At 46.1% G+C, this 22,949-nt stretch overlaps 1 protein-coding gene across 4 annotated transcripts in view; it reads left to right on the top strand.

Moving 5' to 3' along the window:
* The window catches only part of SAMD10 (sterile alpha motif domain containing 10), an 80,170-nt gene that overhangs the window by 37,754 nt on the left and 19,467 nt on the right, over positions 1-22,949 (top strand). For all 4 annotated transcript variants that reach the window (XM_069243245.1, XM_069243243.1, XM_069243242.1 and 1 more), the window contains exon 3: positions 10,538-10,706. In XM_069243245.1, coding sequence (XP_069099346.1) covers positions 10,538-10,706 — 169 coding nt within the window. The remainder of the gene's footprint in view (positions 1-10,537; positions 10,707-22,949) is intronic.

Genomic DNA, 22,949 nt, shown 5'->3' on the forward strand with positions numbered 1-22,949 from the left:
GGCATGAATGGCGTCGGGGCTGCGGTGCGAAGCGTGACGATGCACTGTGCGGTGCCCACAGGTCACGGTGACGGCGTTCAGCTGCGTTGGTGAGACCAAGGCTGCGGTGTGAAGTGGACCGGTGCAACGTGCGGTGTCATCAGGTCACAGTGCAGGCAGCGTCGTCGTCATTGCTGAAGCGCTGTCGTCGGTAGGTCCAAGCTAGCGGTGTCCACAGGCCACAGTGTGGGCAGGGATGCCTGGTGACTACACTAGGGTCGATGATGCTGGCATCAATGGACTGGGGCTGCAGTGCGGGACGAGACGGTGCTTTGTGCACCTAACAAGGGGTGTCTGTAGGCCACGGTGCAGGCAACAGTGCTGGTGTCAGCAGGAGCGGCGTCATCGGGGATGCCCAGATTGCGGTGTGAGCACGCAATGCCGGAGTGCGGACCCCACAGGTCACGGTGCGAGCAGCGGCTCGGTGAAGTTGTCCGATGATGGTGCCGGTGAGACCAGGGTCACGGTGCAAGGTGGGGCAGTGCGGCTCCGTGTGTCGTTGGAAGGTCATGGTGCAGGCCAGCGGCTGCGTTGGCAGCGGCGCAGTGGTTTCCCCTCTTGAACAGCACAAAACACACAGTTCCCAGTGCCGCAGGTTGAGGAAACTGAAGTCTTTGGTGTCCCTGAGACTTCCAACAGGAGGCAAGCTCTACTCCAAGCCCTTGGAGAACTCTCTCAAGCAATACGCACAGCAAAGTTCACCCTTTGCACTCTTTTCAGGCAGAAGCAGCAACTGCAGGGCAGTCCTGCAAAGTGGCACCTCAAAGGGACAGTACTCCTCCTTCAGCTCTTCTCCTGGGCAGAGGTTCCTCTTGATTCCAGAAAGACTCTAAAAGTCTGTTTTTTTTGGGTCTTCTTCTTATACCCGTTCTGCCTTTGAAGTTGGCAAACTTCAAATCAAAGTCTCAAGTGTTTGCAAGATCCTTCCTTATCCAGGCCCCAGACACTCACCAGGGGGTTGGAGACTGCATTATGTGAGGGGAGGCACAGTGTTTTCAGGTGCAAGCGACCATTCCTCCCTCCACTCTAGCTCAGATGGCTCATCAAGATATGCAGGCTGCACCCCAGCTCCCTTTGTGTCACTGTCTAGAGGAGAGGTGTGAACAGCCCAACTGTCAAACTGATCCACACGGGGAATCCACAAACAGGCAGAGTCACAGAATGGTTTAAGCAAGAAAATGCCTACTTTCTAAAAGAAGCATTTTCAAACTCACAATCTAAAAACCAACTTCACTAAAAGATTTATTTTTAAATTGTGAGTTCAGAGACCCCAAACTCCATATTTCCATCTGCCTTAAAAGGGAATTTGCACTTTAAAGTTACTTAAAGGCAGCCCCCATGTTAACCCATGAGGTAGTTAGGCCTTGCAACAGTGAAACACGAATGTGGCAGTATTTCACTGTTAGGACATGTAAAACACACCAGTACATGTCCTACCTTTTAAATACACTGCACCCTGCCCATGGGGCTACCTAGAACCTATGGTGGGGGTGCCTAACATGTACTAAAAGAGAAGGTTTGGGCCTGGTAAATGGGTACACTTGCCAGGTCAAATTGGCAGTTTAAAACTGCACACACAGGCACTGCAGTGGCAGGTCTGAGCCATGTTTACAGGGCTACTTATGTGGGTGGCACAATCAGTGCTGCAGGCCCACCAGTAGCATTTGATTTACAGGCCCTGGGCACCTCTGGTGCACTTTACTAGGGACTTACCAGTAAATCAAATATGCCAATCATGGATAAACCAATCTACAGTACAATTTACCTAGGGAGCACTTGCACTTAAGCACTGATTAGCAGTGGTAAAGTGCACAGAGACAATAACCAGCAAAAACAGACCTAAAAAAATAGGAGGAAGAGGGCAAAGATTTTGGGGATAACCCTGCAAAAAGGGTCATTTCCAACAAGTTGCTTGTGTTCCTTTCTGGAGGTGACCTGCCTTGCATTTGGCTCAAATGTTCCTATTGGAGAAGGACCAAGACTGATTTGCATATTGTTCCCAATTATCATCTGTGGATGAAATTCAGTCATTCCTTCCATCACTTTGTTGCAGAGTGAATAGTAGGGCACGGTGGACAGTAGGAATTGCCAAATTAGGAATCTAGCTGTAGGATGTGTAGTGTCAACTATCCTGCTGCCATGCCAGGGAGCTTTCATCCTCTGGTTGGACGCTTCAGACTTGCAAGCCTCAGCACAATGTAGGCCTACAGACCTACAGGAGGGGATCTGAAACACAGGTACTCCCTAGGTAATCCTTCAAGGTGCTCAAAATCCCAAGCTCAAGGGTCATATTTTGACCCTTCATTCCCAGGGTGCCTTCAAGCAGAGGCAGCCTATCCTCATGGAAGGTGGACTTCTGGGCTCTTTGTCCACCAAACACATCTCATTGGGCACTATTCCCAAGGGTGGAGTGTTTAGAGGCTTTTTGAGCTACTGTGAATTCCACTGTGGATACAAACATTCCTTTGACTATAATCTAAAATAGATATCCTGTCTGCTCAGATAGCTACCCTCGCAGGCAACTAAGTCTGTTTCTCCTACAAGGTAAGAACAATCATTGTAACAGCAGAGTTTGTGATGATGATGAGTGAAATCTGGCTTCCCAAAAGGCACTGTGCTAGGGAAAGCAGAGATCATTGGTATTGCATTGTTCCCTGGCCAGAGTCGGGCGTAAAGCTGAATGTGGCTGTTGTGGCAACAGACAGACTCCAGATGAGAAATGTAAAAGTGCAGGGAGAGGTCAGGGTTGGTGGAACTTGCAAAGGGGAGAAGGGGCTTCCACCTCATATTTTAGGTTCAAGTGTCTAAGGACAAGTCACAAGTGTCATGCTCTTACAAACTGGACCAGGTGCTGTCTGTGAAAGCAGTGTCTTTCAGTATATATGCCAGGTGTAAGCCAGGTGTGTACCCAGGGAGGAGATGGGTGCTACTCAGTATGCCAGAGTGCAACTTGGGTAGGCCTACATGCTGTGTGTGCCAAGGGTGATGCTCAATTTGTAAACGTCCCTATCAGGGCCAGACTGGCTATATGAATCACAAGAAATAGAGGCTGGCATGCTCGGGACAGAGCCCTGCTTTTGTTACTCATCTGGCTGTGAAATGCATTCTGCCTTGGATACAGTCATCAGAGAGCGACGAAATGTTTATTACAGGGACCTACATGACTTCTGCTGCCGGGAAATGATGATCTTGGGTGCTGTGCCAGACCCTAAAGTAATTGAGTATTTTATAAGAAGTTACTGTTCCGAAGTGCCTGTAAAAGCCCTTTGTCTTTTTTGTAAATATATTGTAAAGTGTGAACTGTGCAATATTAGTTTTGTCCAATTAACAAATCCTGTCAGGGGAGTGCCGTGCTCTGCACTCACTGATATAACAAGCATTTGCAATGCAATGGGTCTCGCGTTTGCTCGAGTTAGAGCTATTAGAATTGTAAATTCCTAACTGGACTTTTCTTGTCACATAAACTGAAAATAAAAAGTAGAACAGTTGACATAAGCGAGCTGATTCAAAGTGCCGCCACGAGCGCGAAGGAGAGAGACAAAAAGAAAAAGAAGTTTGCATGCAGTCAAAGTTATCGGCAAAAATACAATTATCCATGTAACAGGATTGATGGCCAAGGCAGTAACAAAACTGCCCTAAGGAGGGACCAACGTAAAGCAGTTACCAACGAAAACAAAGGATTTTTGAAAGGCAAGCCCATGAACGAGTGATAGAGATGGGCGTGCGGTCGGTGTGGTAAAGGCCCAGATACATACCAACACGTCAGAAAAATCAGCGCTGGCGCGCTGCTATGTTCAACCTAAAAACGCATTCCAGAGCTGTAGTTCCTGGTCCTTCCACGGTTCTGCCAAATGTGCCAAGGTGCTGTTAATTATGCTATAAAGACACCTCCTCAATGGAAGCTCCCAAACATGTGCCCTGTGGCACTTGCAGAGAAGTGTAAGTCATGGCGTAGGGTAGTGATGGACAGTTGCACACACCATTAAGGGCCCTCTTTTTTTTCCGCACCAGTGCAAGTTTTCTGAAATAGGGCCGTAGGCCACCCCTCTATGTGCCCGCATGCAGCTAATATGCCACAGTGCAGCTCAGCATGCCTGGGTGCTGCCAAGGAGGACATTCTGTTGCATAACATGCCAGCGTGCTGCTCAGTATGCCGTCCTAATGCTCAGTATTAAATAGTGCTGTCCAATATGCAGTAGTGCAGCTTAATATGCCAAGACGCTGCTCAATATGCCAGAGTGGGACTGCGTACTCCAGGGTGCTGTTCAGTAGGCCATACTGCAGCATAATACGCCACGGTAGTTCTCAGTATAACATAATGACGTTTATTTTACCAGGATGCCACTCAGTATGCTGCAGACAGGGTGTTCTCATTAGGCCTCGCTGCAGCTCAGTAAGATTGGGTGCTGCTCAGATTGCCACAGTTCTAAGTAATATGCCAGAGGTCTTCTCAGTATAATGCATAATATCCCAGGGTGCAGCCCTGAATGCCTCACTGCCGCCTAACAGACCCAGGTCCTGCACGCAATGCTAGGATGCTGCAGTGCTGCATAAGGTGACAAGGTGCTGCTCAGTATGCCATACTGCTGATTAATAGGCCAGAGTGCTGCGCAGTACACTGTGGTGCTCTTTACTATGCCACGGTGCTGCTCATTGTGCTGCAATGCTGCCTAATATCCCAGAGTGCAGCCTTGAATGCCACACTGCCTCTTCATAGACCATGTTCCTGCTCATAATGCTGCGGTGCTGCTCAGGATGCTGCAGTGCTGCATAATGTGGTAATGTGCTGCTCAGTATGCCACGCTTCTGCTTAATAGGCCAGAGCTCTGCACAACACACTCTGTTGCTGTTTAGTATGCCACGGTGCTGCTCAGTGTGCTGCACTGCTGCCTAATATTCCAGGGTGCAGCCTTGAATGCCTCACTGCCGCCTAACAGACCATGGTCCTGCACGCAATGCTAGGATGCTGCAGCGCTGCATAATGTGACAGGATGCTGCTTAATATGCCACACTGCTGCTTAATAGGCCAGGGTGCTGTGCAGTATATTATGGTGCTGTTTAGTGTGCCACGGTGCTGCTCAGTGTGCTGCACTGCTGCCTAATATTTCACAGTGCAGCGAAGTATGCCACAGTGCTACGCATTGTGCCAGGGTGCTGCTGGACATGCCAGGGTGCTGTATGTTACGTCACAGAATTGTTCAGTATGCTGCACTGCTGCTTAATGCGCCAGGATGTTACTAAGAATGCTGCTGTGGCACTGCTTAATATTCCAGGGTGCTGCGATTTATGCAGTGGTGCCACTTAAAATGCCACAGTGCTGTTCGGAGGGATGCGTGGGTGTGGCTCAGGGTGCTGCTGTGGTGCAGCCTATTGGGCCAGCTGTGCTGCTCAGCAAGTACTGTGTTGTGCTGCTCAGAAAGGGCTGTTTCTTAATATGCAGGATCTATTATAAAATGCCCCAAACGTGGGGTGACCAGAATTTTTAAGCCAAAAAACGGGACATTTCACAACAGAAGAACCACAATTTTATTTCAACCTGGGAACGACAGCGCTCATCAGCATAGAGTTACAGAAAAGGCACTAAGAACATAAGTTAAATGCAATTTTTAAAGCCAGTGTAACTGTTAGTTAAATTGCTTTCTGGTAACACCTGCGAAGTATCTCTTCTTTGAAAAACAAAAAAAATCACTTCCCACCGTTTTCAGGCGACTCTCTCTAAAACCCAGGACATGAGCTAAATGTCACCCTACCCAAAGGTGCTGTGCAGTTAGCGAGAAGAGTGAGGGGTTTTCTTGATGGTGAACAGTAGCATTCGCACCCCTGTCTACCTGCAACCAAGGTGCACCCTGTCCCAGACCCTGTCGGCGTGGAAGGACCTTTAAAGATAATACAAAGAAAGGCAGTGAAAAGCAGGGTGTGTGATCACAGTGCCCCCGCCCCCCACCCCAAGCATGCCTGGAGTCCCCATCCTGCGCTCGCAGTGCATGCTGGGAGCGGCTGCTGATCAACCTTCACTGCCTCCGGAATTACAAATTCCAATTACCAGAGAAGCAGGAGGGCAGCACCTGTGACAGACGGGCCTCCGCCCCCCACCCTCTCCGGGGCCGACACCACCCTACCCTACCCCCGGGATCTACAGCCTGGCACCTCACCCCACTGCCTCCCCCGCGCCGGCGCGCTTCGCCTTCCACACTTCATTAGGAGCCAGAAACACGCGGACGTGACAGAAGCAGGCGCTGAGAGGGGCAGGTGGGAGACCGCTGAAGACGAGCAACATCCACGCCCAAGGCTGGAGGAGAGAAAGAGGGGAGCGAGGACCAAAGATCAAGGCAGACAGCAGAAGAGTAGAGCGAGAGAGAAACCAGATAAGCATCTCAGGAAGTGAGAGAAGATGTATGCGGCTAGCGCCAAGATAAGGAGAAGGTGGCCTGGGAGATAAACCGAGAGAATGAAACGAGGAGAAAGGACAGAGGGAGAGAGTATATCTATATAGTGTGGACATCGATTGATTTGTGAATTGATTAAAGCACAACACTCATCTGGATATTTTTTTAATTACCTGTCTTCTTTTGAATCATTTGTCTGATTAAGTTGATCCAGCCAAGAAACTGATCTTGTTTTCCAGGGTTACAGGCAGTGATCTAATTGCATAAAAAGTGTGAGACCTGTGACCTCGAGGACAGTTGGACGGGGTCAGTGAGTGTGGGGGCGGGGCCACAGACATGGCCAAAAAGAACAACACACTAACTATTTTGTTGGCCTCTCTCATCTGCAGGTAACTACATGTAAACTATAATGCACACACATTAAATGAAAAATAAATGCAACTTAAATTTATCTTCGAGGAAATCAATTTTTGGGGTGGAAAAGCTTGGTTGGTTAATGTCACTACTTCTGACGCCTGAGGGTGTAACTGGGCACCCATACACTTGAAGCCTGGTTGGTGCCTTGGGGAAATAGTGACAGGTTTTATAGTGCCAAGAGGTGTAAGACTGTGACAGAATGCACAATGAATATGTAATTTGTTTAAAAAATGTGTTACAGCGTACGGTTGCACACGGTGTAAACAGGCTGTTACAAAATGTGCACAAATATTGTAACAATTTTTATAGATTTCTCTTAAAAGGACAATTACAAACTCTTCTCTGTTAAAGCCTGCTCTGCTGTAGCCTTTAGATTTGCTGATTAACCAATTGCACATATTTACATTTCTTTCAGGAGCAGGCCTCCTGGAGATGGAAAGTTTCATTTTTGAGCTTTCTCCCTTCTCTTACATCACAGTAGAATAAGTGCTTCTTCTCACCTTTCAATCCGGGGAAAACTAAACCTTGCAGGATCAGTTTGTTTTTTTTAAATAAAAAAATAGTATGGAAAGTGTTTTGATCAAATTAATAAAGCTTGGGAATGTAATTCCTCCATCCCCTGCCCATTTCGACCTCCGGTTACAATTGATTTTCTACACTTGTTTCTTCTCTACCATATCCCTGCGCTTTCTATCCAGTGGTGCTTTATGTCTTAATCTGTTCACTTTTCCTAATCCCAAACAATCTAACATACAACCACAATTTATGTTTTTGCGATATAAGTGAGAGATTGTAATTAATGAAAAGCTTTTAAGCTTTAGAAGGTCTTATTCATATGCTTAAATTAATTGAGACATTCAGGGGGTCATTATGACCCCGGCGGTCGGTGGTAATATGGAGGAAAGTACATCCAACAGCCTGGCGGTACTTTCCTCCTTATTATGACATTGGCGGTTTGCTGAAGCCAAACTGCCAATGTACCACACCGACCGCCACAGCGGTAACGGCCGCCGGGATGAAAACATCAGTCTCCAGCCTGGCGGCCGTCACTTGCCCGCCTGGGGGATTATGACCCCGCCTACCACCATAGATTTCGTGGCTTCCTTACCGCCACGAAAACCATGGTGGTAGGCACTATCAGTGACAGGGAATCCCTTCCCTGCCACTGATAGGGGGTCTTCCCCACCCCTCCACAGGCTCCCCCCTACCCCGTTCCTCTCCAGAACCCCCCTTCATAGGCGCCCCTCCCTTCACACACGCATACACACACCTATTCCCATATTCATCCACGCATGCATACTCCATTCATACCCACATCCACACACACCTACATACATACACGCAGACACGCATTTATACAACTCAACATGCATGCACTCACGCCATCCTTCTGGTGGAAATTCGGCTGTGGTCATAATACGACGGATGGCTGGTAGCCGCGGCGACGGTCTTTTGGCGGCCTTTGCCACAGCGGTAGGCGGTATATACCGCCAAGGTCCAAATGAGTGCCTCAGAATGGTAGTAGTTTAATTATGTGCATTCAGTGGTATTTTTGTTGTTACCTTGTTAAACATCAACATTGCCCTTTAATCAACCTTCCGTGGTTCATGAGAAACAAATCTATATACACATCACAAACTTCAAGGGAGACGGACTATCTTCCGAGGGTTAGGGTAGGAATACAATGGTATGGTCATGCTCTAGTTTGGAACCATAGCACAAACCCAGTAGTAGTCACAACGGTGGAATCAAAATATTTGATAATACTGTTTATGCTTCCTTTAGAGTACAGCTGCTTCTAGGACAAGGCAGGACCAAGCAGTTGCCTAGGACCCTAGAAAGCAGGGGACACCAGATTGCCCCATCAAGCATCAAATATTACCCCTTTCTTGTGGCAGGAAGTATCAGAGCATCAGCAACATGTCGCTGCCTGAAGCAACAATTGCACTGCTTCAGGTTGGCAAACGTCAGTCTAGATAGTGTAGCTGATTTATTTCTTTATTTTAAGCCAAAAGTTTAATCATAAGAGGACATCAAAAGGACATTTACCCTTTCGATTTTGTTTCTGGTATGGTGGTGCTGGGAGCCGTCCTCACAGTCTTTATCTTAAAAAGCATTTTTGTGTCCATGATCTTGTAGCTGTGGTCTTACCTTTATGTCCCGAAGATATTTAGTAGGTGGCCTGCAGCATTTGGCATTGGTGATGCTCTACAGTGTCTGAAGGTCTCCTGGGGAGAATTGCCTATGGAGTAATTCTCAAAAAGAGGAACAGACGTTTTCAGAAGGAGAAGTTGGCATTCATTTAGTATTTACCTTAACCTCTAGTGTTTAATCACTGGTTCCTTTTGGCCATAAACGGGCTTCACCCGAAAGAAGCATAAGTGAATTGCTACACAAAGGCAACTTTCAAAAGCAAGCACTTCATATTCACTTCGTAGTTTTTCTGCTTCCTATTGGTATACAGGAGGGTTACAGCACTGTTTGGTGTGCTCATCATGGCAACGTTCAGTGGACTACTAAATTAGTATAAAAACCTGCTGGTGATAACTTAAACTGACACATGTTTCGCTCTGACTCAGAAAAGCCAAATGTGCTATTTTCAAGGCTTTGTGATTGGAATCTTTTAGGAAAAAAAAAAAGTTACAGACTAACAAAGAAATGCTGCTTAAGGGAGTCACCAAGCCACTAATACCTGAAGCCATGGTTCATGTATTACTTGTGCCATGGAATCACTAATCACAAAGCCTTTCACGTGTCTCCTAGGGTCCACTTTTAGCTAGAAGCACCCTCTCTCCTTTTTTGTTTTTTCCTGAGCAGTGCTAGTGCTAACATGTCATTGGTGTATGCCCGCTGACATACGCTATACTCAGTGGTGCACTTATGGAGAATGTACTGTGTTTGTTCCGTATCAGTCTCTTTGAGGCCTTAGCAGGTCTTTACAGTCCTTAGGTAGTACACCAGATCCGTTGCAGAATCAGTACTCTACTGGGAGTCCATAATAAATCTGTCCCAAGTACACTTTGTCTATAGTAAGTACATAGTGAGTACGCATGTTTTATGCCTGTACTGCGAACACTGAGTCCACAAGGACTGGAGAGTCCATAGTGAACACACAAAGCCAATACCACGTCTATATTGAGCATCCAGAGTTGAAAGAAGACAGAATCTTTACACAGGACACAGAGTCCATAGAGAAAAGCAACAATCCATCGGGAGAACATAGCTAGTCCTCGAGGTCTACAACTACGTAATTGTGAGTACTTTGAGGACAGGGCCCACAAAAAGCATAGATAGTCCATAACGTGTTTGTAAAGAGCACAATGATTCCTTACACAGGGTTCACAGTAGTTTGCAGTGAGAACACAGAATCCTTAAAGAGAACAGACTCATTAGTTTCCAGAGCAGGCGGACTCTATTGAGAGTACACATTGAACCTTTGCCAAGTCCATGTTGATGCCAAGGCCCCTATCCGCGGTGACTCTATCGCCTGATTCCTCCTTTTACAGCCTTTAGCTTTGGCACTTCAGGCTCCTTTTGAAGATTCGCTAGCAGCAGTCTGCCACCCTTCCTAACTGCGCGACCCTCTCTGTTTTCCAACTCTGGAAGGGTCTGTGATGCCCAGCAGTGGAGCTGCATGCATATTTAATTACCCATTGACTCACTTCTAAGAGTCCGTTGTGATTTTCATACTTCAGGGGCGGCGGAGCGATTACTACGGCATCTACCACACCAGCCCGTACTTCAGCAGCCTCACCAAGCCCGTGGTGCTGTGGACCCAGCAGGACGTGTGCAAGTGGCTGAAGAAACACTGTCCACACAACTATCTCATCTACGTGGAGGCATTCTCACACCACGCGATCACAGGTAACGTCAGTGAGTGCACTCTGCGAATCACCGGTTTTGTCAATATCTGGTACCTCTAATTTGATTATGGTTGCTCCCAGTGACACAGATATGCTAAACAAACAGATTCTAATTAACACTACTTCTCAAGCTTCTCCATTGATAAGTTATTTTGGTCATCCTTAGTGGTGCACATGTTTTTATAGATTTGTCCCATGCTTGCTGTGGCATAAGGGTTCAAACTAGACCACAATGATGACGTCCATTTTGACTGAAATTCACCTGGTGCTTCATTCAGGGGGATGAAGTCGAGCAGTTTGGGTTTGGCAGTTGCTTTTGATTTGAAAATGGTTGGCCTCTTTCAGATGAGCTAGGAATAATAGAATGCATTTCCACATTGCCAACCAATGATTCAGATTGATTCAATGTGTGTGGAGGATTCTGTTGTGTGTATAGCTGTTTACATGAAAGTACACACTTTGTGATTCATACTGTATGGTGACTTCAGCCATCTCCCTAAGTGGGAGCAGTTGTCAAAATATCAGTCCATCAGATCAAACTCCTAAGAAAGACTCTACTGCGCATTGCTGACCTGTATAATACACAGACATTGGGCCCTGGAAAACCCAAAAACCCAAGACTTGATCACGGTAACTCCCAGAATCACAGACTTCCATCTTACCAATAAGACGGCTTCTACAGCTTCAAACTACTGCTGGGAGACTGACCTAAACATGTGAATCAGTATCAAGGCCCCCCAAAAGCCTACAGACTGAGTAACATCCAGGATTCTCTGCCTCCCCTACAAATGTGTAGCATTCCAACACCTAAGTAAAAAATGCGTAATACACCATGGTCTGTCATCTAGGCTCAGCAGAGAAACATCTCCTAGTCACCTCCAAAACCATAAATGAAGGCCATGGAGAGGTTGCTGTCCTGCTGCTTGAGTGTGTACCTTCAGAGAGAGAGAGAGGAAGTGTGGGTGTGTGTGTGTGTGTGTCAATGTCTAAACTATATTCCCCAGAAGCCTGAGCAGGTGCTGTCCTCTTTGTACACACAGATGGTATGTTGGAGGTGGCTGTCCTGTGTCGGTACCCAATCACGGCTGAAGTAGTCGCTGCTAAGTGCATGAATATGCGTGGGCATGAATGGCTGTCCTAAGTGTATACCCAGTTATGTATGTGAAGAAGGCTGTTATGTACAACACTAACTGTGTGTGTAGATTTCTGTTGCAGACTTACCAGGAAATGTAAGATGAGGTTTCTAACCCTTGTTATAGTCTAGCTTGACAGCGCAGCTATTGCCAGACAATTATGTGAGCATCAGTGGAGAGAGGCTCTAGCTCTGCCTACGTGTTGGAGTCGGGAATACATGTTTTGATTGGGGAGAATTTGTGTGCTTCCACAAAAAAAACTGCTTGCCCTTCACACAGCTGTGATCATTTTGTTTATTTTTCTTGCTGCCTGAGCTTGAACCTTCAGGGGCAAACACACTACACTGTAAAGCTACTAAAGTGTCTTAGATGACTAGATAATTTATGGGCTTTTTCCTGGCAGCAGCACAGATGGGATGAGAGCAGTCCTTAACCTACTTGCATTTTTAGCCTGGCTTGTCAGTGCAACTGTCTCCTGACGATTTGACCTGCTCTATTATTACTATACAGTTCTTTGCTGCCACACAAATCCATGTCCATCCCATGCTACTTGTAATGCTGCACATTACCACATAACATTTCATTAATCCCAGGCCTGTTGGCAGTGCCGATGTTTTCTTGTATTGTTTTTACAACTATTTGTGCACACGTGTGTGTCTGTCTTGTGTGTATTCCCTTGTATTATCATCATTATGGTGGTTGTGTAGCGCTAATTGGCCTGAGGCAACCAAGCGCTGTGAAAGAATAAATGCACCATCTGTTCACAAGGTAAGGGTCTCGAGCCTTCCCGGGAAGAGGTACCTGTTCGGACAGGTGCAGATGTTCTGCGCACAGCTGTGCGTGTGGGCTTGCCTGCCTTGTCCACGCGCTACTGGGCGCGGTGACGCTGATGTCCCGTATGTACCCCCTCAGTGACGTTTGAGGATATGGCTGCTTCGTGCAGTCCTGTGAGGTACGGGAAGGTGGGTGCTGTGCGTGCGCGCGCCCTGCGGCGCGTGTGAAGGAGCCTGTCCCGTGCCTATAACCTGAGATGCGCGTCTAGGGTCAGTGCGCCGCGCGCTCCACTGATGGTTCCAGGTGTACTTGGCTTCTCGCTCGCGGGCTCTTGGCGCATTAGCACAGATCCCATCTTTACTTTCCACGCTCCGGCTGCTGCGCGCAGCCGTCCAGGAAGCGTCTGAACAGACCGATGTCCCCGACTGCGCCTCTGGGCACCGCGGAAGTGCTTACATATAGTGCCTCGGAAGGGAGGCGCGCAGAGGGGTTGATGGCAGGCCGTGCGCAGGGAGAACACAACGCATCAATGGCTTCATCCCACCCCGCGCCACAGCAGCGTCGTGGTCAGTGGGGGTGGGCGAGTGCAGACGGAGCAGAGCGCCCACGGCCCGCACGGGAGGGTGAAGGGGTTCACTTTGGGGTGACCCAGTCATGGGCACTAATACATCCTGACGGGCACTTCCACAGGGGCGTGTACTAAGCCGCACAAGCAGCAGGAGGCCCGGCTCAGGACTTGGCTCTTACACACCCTGCTGCGCCCTGGGGCAGCCATGAGGATTAATGCCCCCCTCCAGCCCCAGAGAGAAACCTTTATTGCTTAAAAGAAGGCTTCAGAGGTCTTGGGAGAGAACAGAGCGACAGAAAGCTATATTCTCAACGACAAGCGAGGGGCCGATCCCCAGCCCCGCTGTTTGCGTGATACGAAGTGCTTCCTTAGGCCCCCGTCATGCACTGGGATTTGCGGACATATAGAGCCAGGCATCCATATGCTGCTCTTAGCTGTGCATAGTGCTTGCTCCTACCAGAGATGCCAGCAGGCGAATACATCTGTACGATTTTTTTTCTTATTTGTCAACTTGAGTTTAGTTTGGAGCAAGTTCGGTAAAGCCAGACCGGACATTTAGTGAGGGTTTTTGATAATTGTTACATCGATTTAAGAGCCAGAATTTGCACCTTGAATTCATAAGCGTTGCCCACGAGGACTCCTGCCCACGAATGTAGCTTGTGTGGCCTTGAGCATTACCGGTTACTGCTGTATGAACTAGCGTATGTTACTGTGCGCAGCTGAGGTGCTCCTGGTATGCCAAACAAGCTAGTCTGCACCAGGGCCCGGACCTCGCACAAGATTTACAAAGCCCCTGAGCACTGTGGAGTGAATCGTTCCCTCTCCCTGATCACTTTAATCACCCAAACGTTGACCTGTACAGCCATACCTGCTAAAGCCTGCTCTTGTAGCCGCACATGCCCAGATATTGGTACCTACATGGGTTGATGCTACTCTTCACAGCAAGCCTTGCTGCACGCTTCCCCGCTGGGATGTGTCCGGGGCTGCAAGGGGTACATTTAGCATTTTACACAAGGTGTACAATGTCCCTTAATACTGTGTACGATGAGGCGGATTGTCATCTGTTCCTGATCACGTTAAAATACCTTCATACTCAACCAGGTATCTCATACTAGGTCTGAGCTTGTCCACACAAAGGTACAGGTCCTATCTGTACATCCTCTCTCTTGTTAATGCACATCCAGCTACTACTAAGAACAGGCGGGTCATCCATAATTTTATGAACTCAGTAATCTTACGTTCTATTCATTACAATGCCTTGAATGACTAAAACCTGCACCACCATTTATTTTTAGAGCTAAGCTCTGCCGGACACTATGATTTTGAAAGAAACGTGACAAGGGTGGTTATAAATCTGTGCATAAAGTTGTGCTAAGTTTTTCGCAAAGATCATATGCGTTCAGGAGAGGAAGGACCACTCTTCGCGGGGTCAGGCCGTGTGTTGCTGGATGCTGTGCTCAGTGTGTGCTGCTTCGTCTCGGCTGCCTGGAATGCTCAGGTGACTTCTTGCTCATGGTCACCCAGCGGGGTGGTCTGCAAGGGCCCGGAGCATCCAGCATAAAGGGCGGTGGCGGGACCGTGGAATTCAGCTCTGTGCAAAGGATGTCAAACTTGCTCTTCTTCCTTGTGTGCCAAACAAACGCCACGATATTCCGAAAAGGAGAAGCAACAAGCCTGTAAGCTGCCATGTTTTCCGAGGTTCCCCAATCCAAAAAAGTTGTTTCATGTGATATCATTTAAAAAAAAAATATATATGAAAAGGCATTTCCGAGTGAAAGATGTATCACGATGCATTTGTTCCCTCATTTTCACCAAGTTCTTCTCCCCATTGCTACTAATTTTGTCCATAATTTTGGCTTTTATGTGTTGGAACATCTACTTGTTTCTACTCCTTGGTTGTCTCGCTTGCATCTTTTCTGCTTCCTGATTTCAGGGGGGTTTGGTGCCTTAATAATCACGTCCTTATTAATCTTTGTCCTCAGTCAAGAGCTACACTATTGCCAGGGTGTTTTTTTGCCCTGTGTGTTTTTTCCTCCTGTCTGGGAACTTCTTAAGAATACATTTTCTGGTGTACTGTTCTATGCAGAGAGGCACTGTGGCCATTAACACGAGTCATCCTTTCTTAATGAAATCACGAAGTGTACTCAACAGATGATCCTAGGTTCCAGTCCTTGAGAGGCAGGAGGGAGTCACAGTAATCTATAAAGGCTCTAGGGGCAAAATTATGTAAAGTGCAGTTGTGATAGACTGGCAGATGCAGCGACTGACTAGAACAAAAACACATTTTTCAATTGTCTGAGGAAAATTGCCAAGCAACAGAGCACACTTCACCTGGCCCTATCAAGGTTAAATCTCTGCCTTGCAAATTGATTGCCATGTCTCTTTCTCTGCTTATTCATTGCATTGTCTCACACAGTATTGCTGAAACCTCCCCCCTACCCTTTTCATCCCACACCTCACCACTTTGGAAGTTTAATTTTTCCTAATATCAATTATCTAGAGGCCATCAGCAGCTGCTGCAAATCTCGTGGTGGGGGGGAGGTTTGAGGTCCTTTGGGGTGAGGACCTCTGGCTTGGTAGTTCCTGCTGGACTGTTCCCATGACGAGCAGGGTCAAGACTGATTTGAATATAGCTGGGTCCAAACTGAGGTGGCATGGTGGGCAAAAAACAATGGATTGGGATGCGGCCTGAATGATCGCCAGTAGCTGAGATTAATTCACACTTCCCACCCATAACCTTGTTTTTTTTTTTGCATGGTATCCAAAGATATATAAAAGGCCTGATCACATCAAACAGCACATGACTGACATTAAGTTTAGTTTTAAAGAAGGTGACATAGGACTCGCCACTTGAATTTCAGTGGGCTGGTTTGATAATTCTGTGACAATTTTGTTTATTACATTTAGGCGAGCATACAATGCACTACATGCAACGTTTCGGTTACTTCAGAGTGAACAATGGGATATAACATTAGCCAGTGAATGTGCGAGTAAGAATGTCACTGGTCAAGTAGGGTGCAATTCATAGCTGGTAGTTTTTGATCATGACCCCAGATAGTCATGATGGTCCATTTAAGAAGTGAGTCAGTTGGGGTGGCTGGTGAGAATGGAAAAGCTAGCTAAAGGAATGGGAAAGGAAAGACTCTGCCAAACAATGGGGGCACTTACTGCAATACTTTCAGTCAGAGTTTAAGGAACTTACATGCCCGAAAAGACTAAGGGCTTTATGAACCCTATATCATTTGAAAATCGACAAATATTATGGAACTCTCTGTACACCATTTGATTCAAGGTGCAGAGTGGGCATGCAGTGCCAAGGCTGTCAAAGATGTAACATGAGTGTTGTGGAGCGACTATGGGAAGGAGAGAGTCTTGGGAGTGGTTGGTTGCAGACGGTGGAGGTTGTGATTTTTTGCTCTGGAAAATTTGTCAGAAAACCAATAAAAATCTATTCAACCTAAAAAGTGAGTCAGGAGGGGGCAGGCCAGCCAGGTCCCAAGATTACCACCATGTCTCGGAGATCATGTCTCAGCTTCCACCATTCAGAGGACCCAACGGCATGCTATCTAGAACTGGCTACTTCACATATGATGAGAGAAGGAATCCTGATGGAGTCTCCTTTTGTTCCACTAAAGTGCTTCCAGAGCACTAAAAAGAAGGTGAAGGGGAACATTTTTGAGATCAGGGTTGCACCATCACAGACTGAAACTCAAGTACGGCTGCCTTTCCTTGGGATGTGGATGGCCTGACCAAAGGTGAGCGAATGCTGATGCAGTCCATTGCTGCTCTACGCATAGACACAGCAGAAAACAAGCATTTGCAATGCAGTGGGTCTTGGGTTTGCTTGAGTTAGAGCTATTAGCGTTGTAAATTCCTAACTGGACTTTTCTTGCCACATAAATTGAAAATGAAAAGCAAAACATTAGTTGACATAAGCGAGCCGATTCAAAGTGCCACGGCTGCCATGAGCATGAGCGCGAAGGAGAGACACAAATGGAAAAATAAATTTGCTCACAAACTTAGTAGCAAACGTGCAATTATCCATGTAACAGCGTTGATGGCCAAGGCTGTAACAAAACTGCCCCAAGGAAGGACAAACGTAAAGCATTTACCAATGATAATGAAGTATGTTTGAAAGGCAAGCCCATGAATGAATAATATTGATGAGCGTGCGGTGGGCGTGGTTAAAAGCCCACAGATAGATTACATCATGTCAGAGCGTTTGCACGCTCGACCTAAAAAGGCAAGATTGAGCTAGGTGGAAAAGATACTAGAAGACTTTAAGGGCCGGATATTTGGTCTGAAGTGAGCAGAAGAGAAGATGGAAAGCAGAATGCACACTCTTGAGGCTACGACAATCACGTCCACACCGGAGATAAAAGAATTTATCTCCTTAAAACAACATGTTATTGAGGCTATGATAAAGTTGGACACTAAAACAGAGATTCTTGACAATGTGAATATGGGATCTAGGGCCATATGTACAAAAAAAATTTCCCATAGACACAGAATGGGCAAAACTGTTTGGTACATCTGGCCCCTAATATTCTAATATCATGTGCTGGGGTTCATTCTGAAATCCAACCTGGTGCCCTGCCTACATGTATGAATGATGTACTGAGTGAAACTTTCCGACTGCAAGAGGATGCTGGACATGTGGTGTTGAAATTTAACAGGCTGCCCATGAGACGTTAGGGGGAACAAACTGCATTGAATCTAGGGAATGATGGTTGCTTTGGACTCCTGGTAACTGAGAGACTGTGTCCTAAGAGCAGCAATACAGAAGCAAATAGTAATGGTGGATGAACATAGACTGCTGTCTTATCCTGACTTGGAATCATGACACAAGGAACTGCAGCATCAGTGGATTTCCCAGTCAAACTATGTGTCAACTACAATAGGAGAAGAGCCATGTTTTCACAAGCATGCAAGCAAATCTGGTAAGGGATTAAAGATGGGTTCTGGTTGGAAGCCTCATGAAATGACGAAATGTAATGACCTGAGGAGTTGTCGTTGGGGTCTCGGATTCCAACATGGGATTTAGGGTAGTCCTTTCCGGGGTGAGGTTAAAGTGGATATCTACGATGACTAGTCCTTATCACTGTTTGTTTTTCCCTTTCCTTGTTGGCTTAGCTTTCCTTTCCTTCCTTTTGGTTCTCTTGGTATTCTCTGAGGTATCCATACAGGGATATTGTTATTGATGAAATGATTATAGGATACAAGTTGTTCAATCTTCTTTTGTTATATAAATCTTTGTATTTGCATTTATGACAGTGTAGAACAATACAACATCCGTACCACCACAAAAGGAGGGGGGAGTTGCGTGAGGGAGGGCAGAGGGAAATAAGGATGGGGGATGGTAGTGTGGTGGGAAAAGGTCCACAGCATTTAACAAAGCATGACAGCGAATTAATCGATCATGACATTCCCATGTGCAATGTTTCCTAAAGAGGGATAGACCAAAAGAAAGGAAATAAAAACAGGAGCAGCGTGATCTCTTAGTCTAGGATAACCGCTCCCAAACATAGCATGTGACTGAAACAGAGGCAGCACCACAGGACCAGTGTTGCGATCAACAGAAGACTCATTGTGTTGGTGCAATAGCACACTCAGGTCGATGGGATGATCAGTTGATTACCCTCATGTTCAGAGTTTTCACCGAGACCTGTTCCACCTGACTCTGGTGAGGGGGAGACTCTTTGGCTGAGGAAGGAGAGAAAAGATTCCCATATGTCCTTGGGGCGGGAGCGTAGAGGCATCAGCTTCCAGAAGTTGGACGGCTGTTCCTGGCAGTATTCATAGTATTCAGTACTCAGAGAGTAGAGAACAAAGAAAATTCATCTGGGGTTGCTGGAAATGCTGCCAAAATCTCACTTTCTTTGTTCTCTTCTCTCTACTGATGAAGGGCTAAACCCAGAAACACGTGTCTAGAGATATACAGCAATGTCTGCACCAACTTTGGTGAAAAACTACAGAAAACTTTCAAGTAAGCGCTAACTGTGGACTGCATTTACCAGGATGCAAAGGGGCGAACTGTGCTGGGATGTGGGCAGTGTGCTCCCAACCCACCTTCCTGTTTAAAAGGCTCCCTTGAGCCAGTGAGCTGATGAGCTTTGGAGATGCACCTGTGTGCCTGTGAGTGGTACTTGACCTGAGAGGATTTTGGAACCATTTCCAGCAACCCCTGATTAATTTTCTTTGGTCTCTACTCTCTACTGATGAAGGGCTCAACCTAGAAACACGTGTCTAGAGATATACAGCAATATCTGCACCAACTTTGGTGAAAAACTACAGATAACTTTCAGGTAAGTGCTAACTGGGAACTGCATTTACCAGGATGCAAAGGGGCGAACTGTGCTGGGATGTGAGGCAGTGTGCTCCCAACGCCCCTTCCTGTTTAAAAGGCTCCCTTGAGCCATTGCGCTGATGAGCTTTGGAGATGCACCTGTGTGCCTGTGAGTGGTACTTGACCTGAGAGGATTTTGGAAGCATTTCCAGCAACCCCTGATGAATTTTCTTTGGTCTCTACTCTCTACTGATGAAGGGCTCAACCTAGAAACACGTGTCTAGAGATATACAGCAATATCTGCACCAACTTTGGTGAAAAACTACAGATAACTTTCAGGTAAGTGCTAACTGGGAACTGCATTTACCAGGATGCAAAGGGGCGAACTGCGCTGGGATGTGAGGCAGTGTGCTCCCAACCCCCTTCCAGACATAGATGTTAGCCACAACATTTCCCCTCTACATTTTTCTAACTGCATTTTATTTTATTACATATAATGCATCTGCTTGATCAAATCTTTCATCTTAAAAAGCGAACACAACACCTCTGCCACCCCAAATAGATCAACCTTTGTAGACACTACTTATTGGATACATATGCGCTTTTCAGTGTTTGTACACTGTTTGAATAGCTAATCGCACAGGCTAAACTGAATCATTTATTTGCCACAAAAGGTTAAATTATGCCTACAACATATACGTTCTATTCAATTTTATCTCTATTTCTGCACTCTTGCGAGAACATGTCTTTAGTAGTTTCCTCACCAATGACACCTGAATGGCAAACCTGAAATAAATGTCTCAGAAACTGAGATGTTGTTAAATGCTGCCTTGGTGGATGTCGGCCCGCTGCTTTAGCACCTGCCCTGCACTGCGCCCCTGTGTTGAAGAACCTGGACGTGGCTGGCTCCGGACCGTGTCATTGGATAATTGCAAGTGCTGCTGCATCTGCAGTGTTGAAGGACTCTTGAGCACCACCTGTTCCTAGCTTTGTGTTTGTATTACTAAAGCTCCAATCAGCATTGTGTCTGTGACAAGAAAATGAAGCCTGGAGTGCATGCACGGTACAGAACTCGCTGTAATGCAACACAGCACTTCCCTTCTCCAAAGACTTGTGTTGTAAGACGAAGCCGTAGTTCTCTTACCCTGCAAAATGTGTATTAACAGCTGCCTCACTTTACGGCAAACCTACTTTTCACTTCATCAGAATGGCCTTATAGCTCACGGCTGAGGGCTATAAGAGTTAACGGCCCGAGCCAGAGTTATAGGCCCAATCCGCAAGTGAGGACCGATAATGAGGGAGAGGGCCTTTAACAATTGGATTGCCTGAGGTTGAAGGGCTGTAAGCCTTTTAGAGCGTTCCACCAACTAAGTGTAGAATGTTCTAAATTAAAAAGGGAGAAACAGGAAGACAAACATTTGAATTTTGGAGCAGAAGACTTATACCAGACACTATAAGACCGGGGCTACTCCACTGTCCTCAGAGGAGCTCTCAACATTCCAGTGTTCTAATCTTATTTCACTCCTTAAATGAAGGAAGGAAGAGCAAAGCTGCCTCACCAGGAGAGTAGCTTCAGGGGGCTGTTTAGGGTGTCACACCCCTCTAATAAATGTATTTTCTGATGAATAGTTGGGTCAGGTGCTTTCAGTCGGGTATAGTGGGGTGTTTGTCGGATTTCACCTGGGATTTTTGAATGCACACACTGACAAAAATATACACACAAACACACACATTTTGGTGTTAAAAGCCCTAAAAATATTTTGATTATTTTACTAAATATAGTGTTTCTGTCACTTGCTACTTCTACAAATCCGCATTCCTTTACCTTTCCACTGCCTCCTAAGCCCCTCTCATGCACCCTGCTTGTCGTATGTTATATGTTAACAAGGTATGCCAGCATGATTGTCGGGAGATCTGAAGCTCACCCCCATCCTCCCAATCTTATTGACCAAGTTATGCCCTGTGCCTGACTTCCCCAAAATGAATATGATATACAGTATCAGAGGTGCTTCTCACCATGAACATTTCTTTTCCTGGCTGATTTTTTCTTTGCTCTCCTCTAGCCTTCTCCTGTGGGGTCAAATCCCACATCCTTTATTATTTTAGAAAACAACATTATAAGAAAAAAAACTTTTCCTCTTCGTTTTTATTTGACGTTGATGCAAATCCCCAGGTGGCATTCATGGAGCAGCTGCTTAACTAGCTTGTTGTTTACTAGAGAAATATAAATATGCAAAACATTCTGGAGCCCTAAGTACAACTTATGGCCGCAAAAAGTTGAGTCTGTGGTCAGAATGTCTGACTCCTCATCCAAAGAATCAGAATGTGGGAATTTTTAGGACCACAGATTCCATTTACTATTTCTGATTATCGACTTGTAGGACAGATTTTACGCAGTTGTACGTTTAGGGACATGTTCTCTGGATTGTCAATCCATAATGTGGTTAACACCCAAAAAAGCCATAACTTTATGGGTGTTGAGAGACGAACGAGTTTCGCACCCAATTTGTGCACATAACTTAAGTGGCCAAAAAAATAATAGGGCAAATGTGATTTTTTGTGTTTTGCAGTAAAAAGAAATTTCCGCCTGCACGCGCTCGTTCCTATGATACTTACTCCTGCAAATTGTCAAAAGGAGTAAATATGCGGGAGTAAGTACATGCATAGATTTCTGGAACTTCCCCTTAGGGATTTGCACCCGGCGAATAAAATTATACATGCAAACAGACTGTATTCAGGCGGGAGACTCCCAATTTTTAAGACAAAAAAGGCTTTACTTTTAGGTGTCTCCCGCCTGAAATTGCAGTTCCTTTTAATATAAAATGATGGGAGAAATACGTTTTCCCAATTTTTTATTTTTTTTTAACTCCCACTTTCTCCTCTACAATGTTGGCATGTATGAATTATGCAAATTCTCTGAAATGAGTGAATCTAAGCAAATCATTGGAGGGCGCATTTGATGCATATTTTCTGCATTTTTCGCGTACGAACTAACCCTCTCCGAAGTAAAAGCTAATGGCAGCGTCTTGGAAGACGACCTTAAATGAGCTTTTTTGCCATCGTCTGCAAGCATGTTCAACTTCGGATGAATGGTTGCTTTACAATATTGCCTTTCAGCCGTGGAGCTTAAGTAGCCTGTCAAAGGCAACGTGAAACAAGGATCACTTGTCCAACAGTGGGAACGAGCCGCCCCTTTACCAAGGAGGGACACATGTCTGGGAAATTATTCTTAGCGAAGGGCAGAGAAATTTCAAAAGCTCACTCAAGACGGCACTGAAAAGGGGAAGAAAAAATAAATAAAATAAAATAATAAATCGACGAGATAAAAATTGTGAGGCAACAGTGCCCTCTTGTGGGGCAGTACCATCCCTTAACGCACCGATTAACCCTGATGTTGGTTCCCCTTCCCTACTATAAAAAGGGTAAGAATAATTGAAGAGGCACTTCTGTATGCAAGGGGTTAAGTGATGCAGTTCAAATTCC

This window comes from Pleurodeles waltl, chromosome 7, assembly GCF_031143425.1.
Source record: "Pleurodeles waltl isolate 20211129_DDA chromosome 7, aPleWal1.hap1.20221129, whole genome shotgun sequence".
Taxonomy (NCBI): domain Eukaryota; kingdom Metazoa; phylum Chordata; class Amphibia; order Caudata; family Salamandridae; genus Pleurodeles; species Pleurodeles waltl.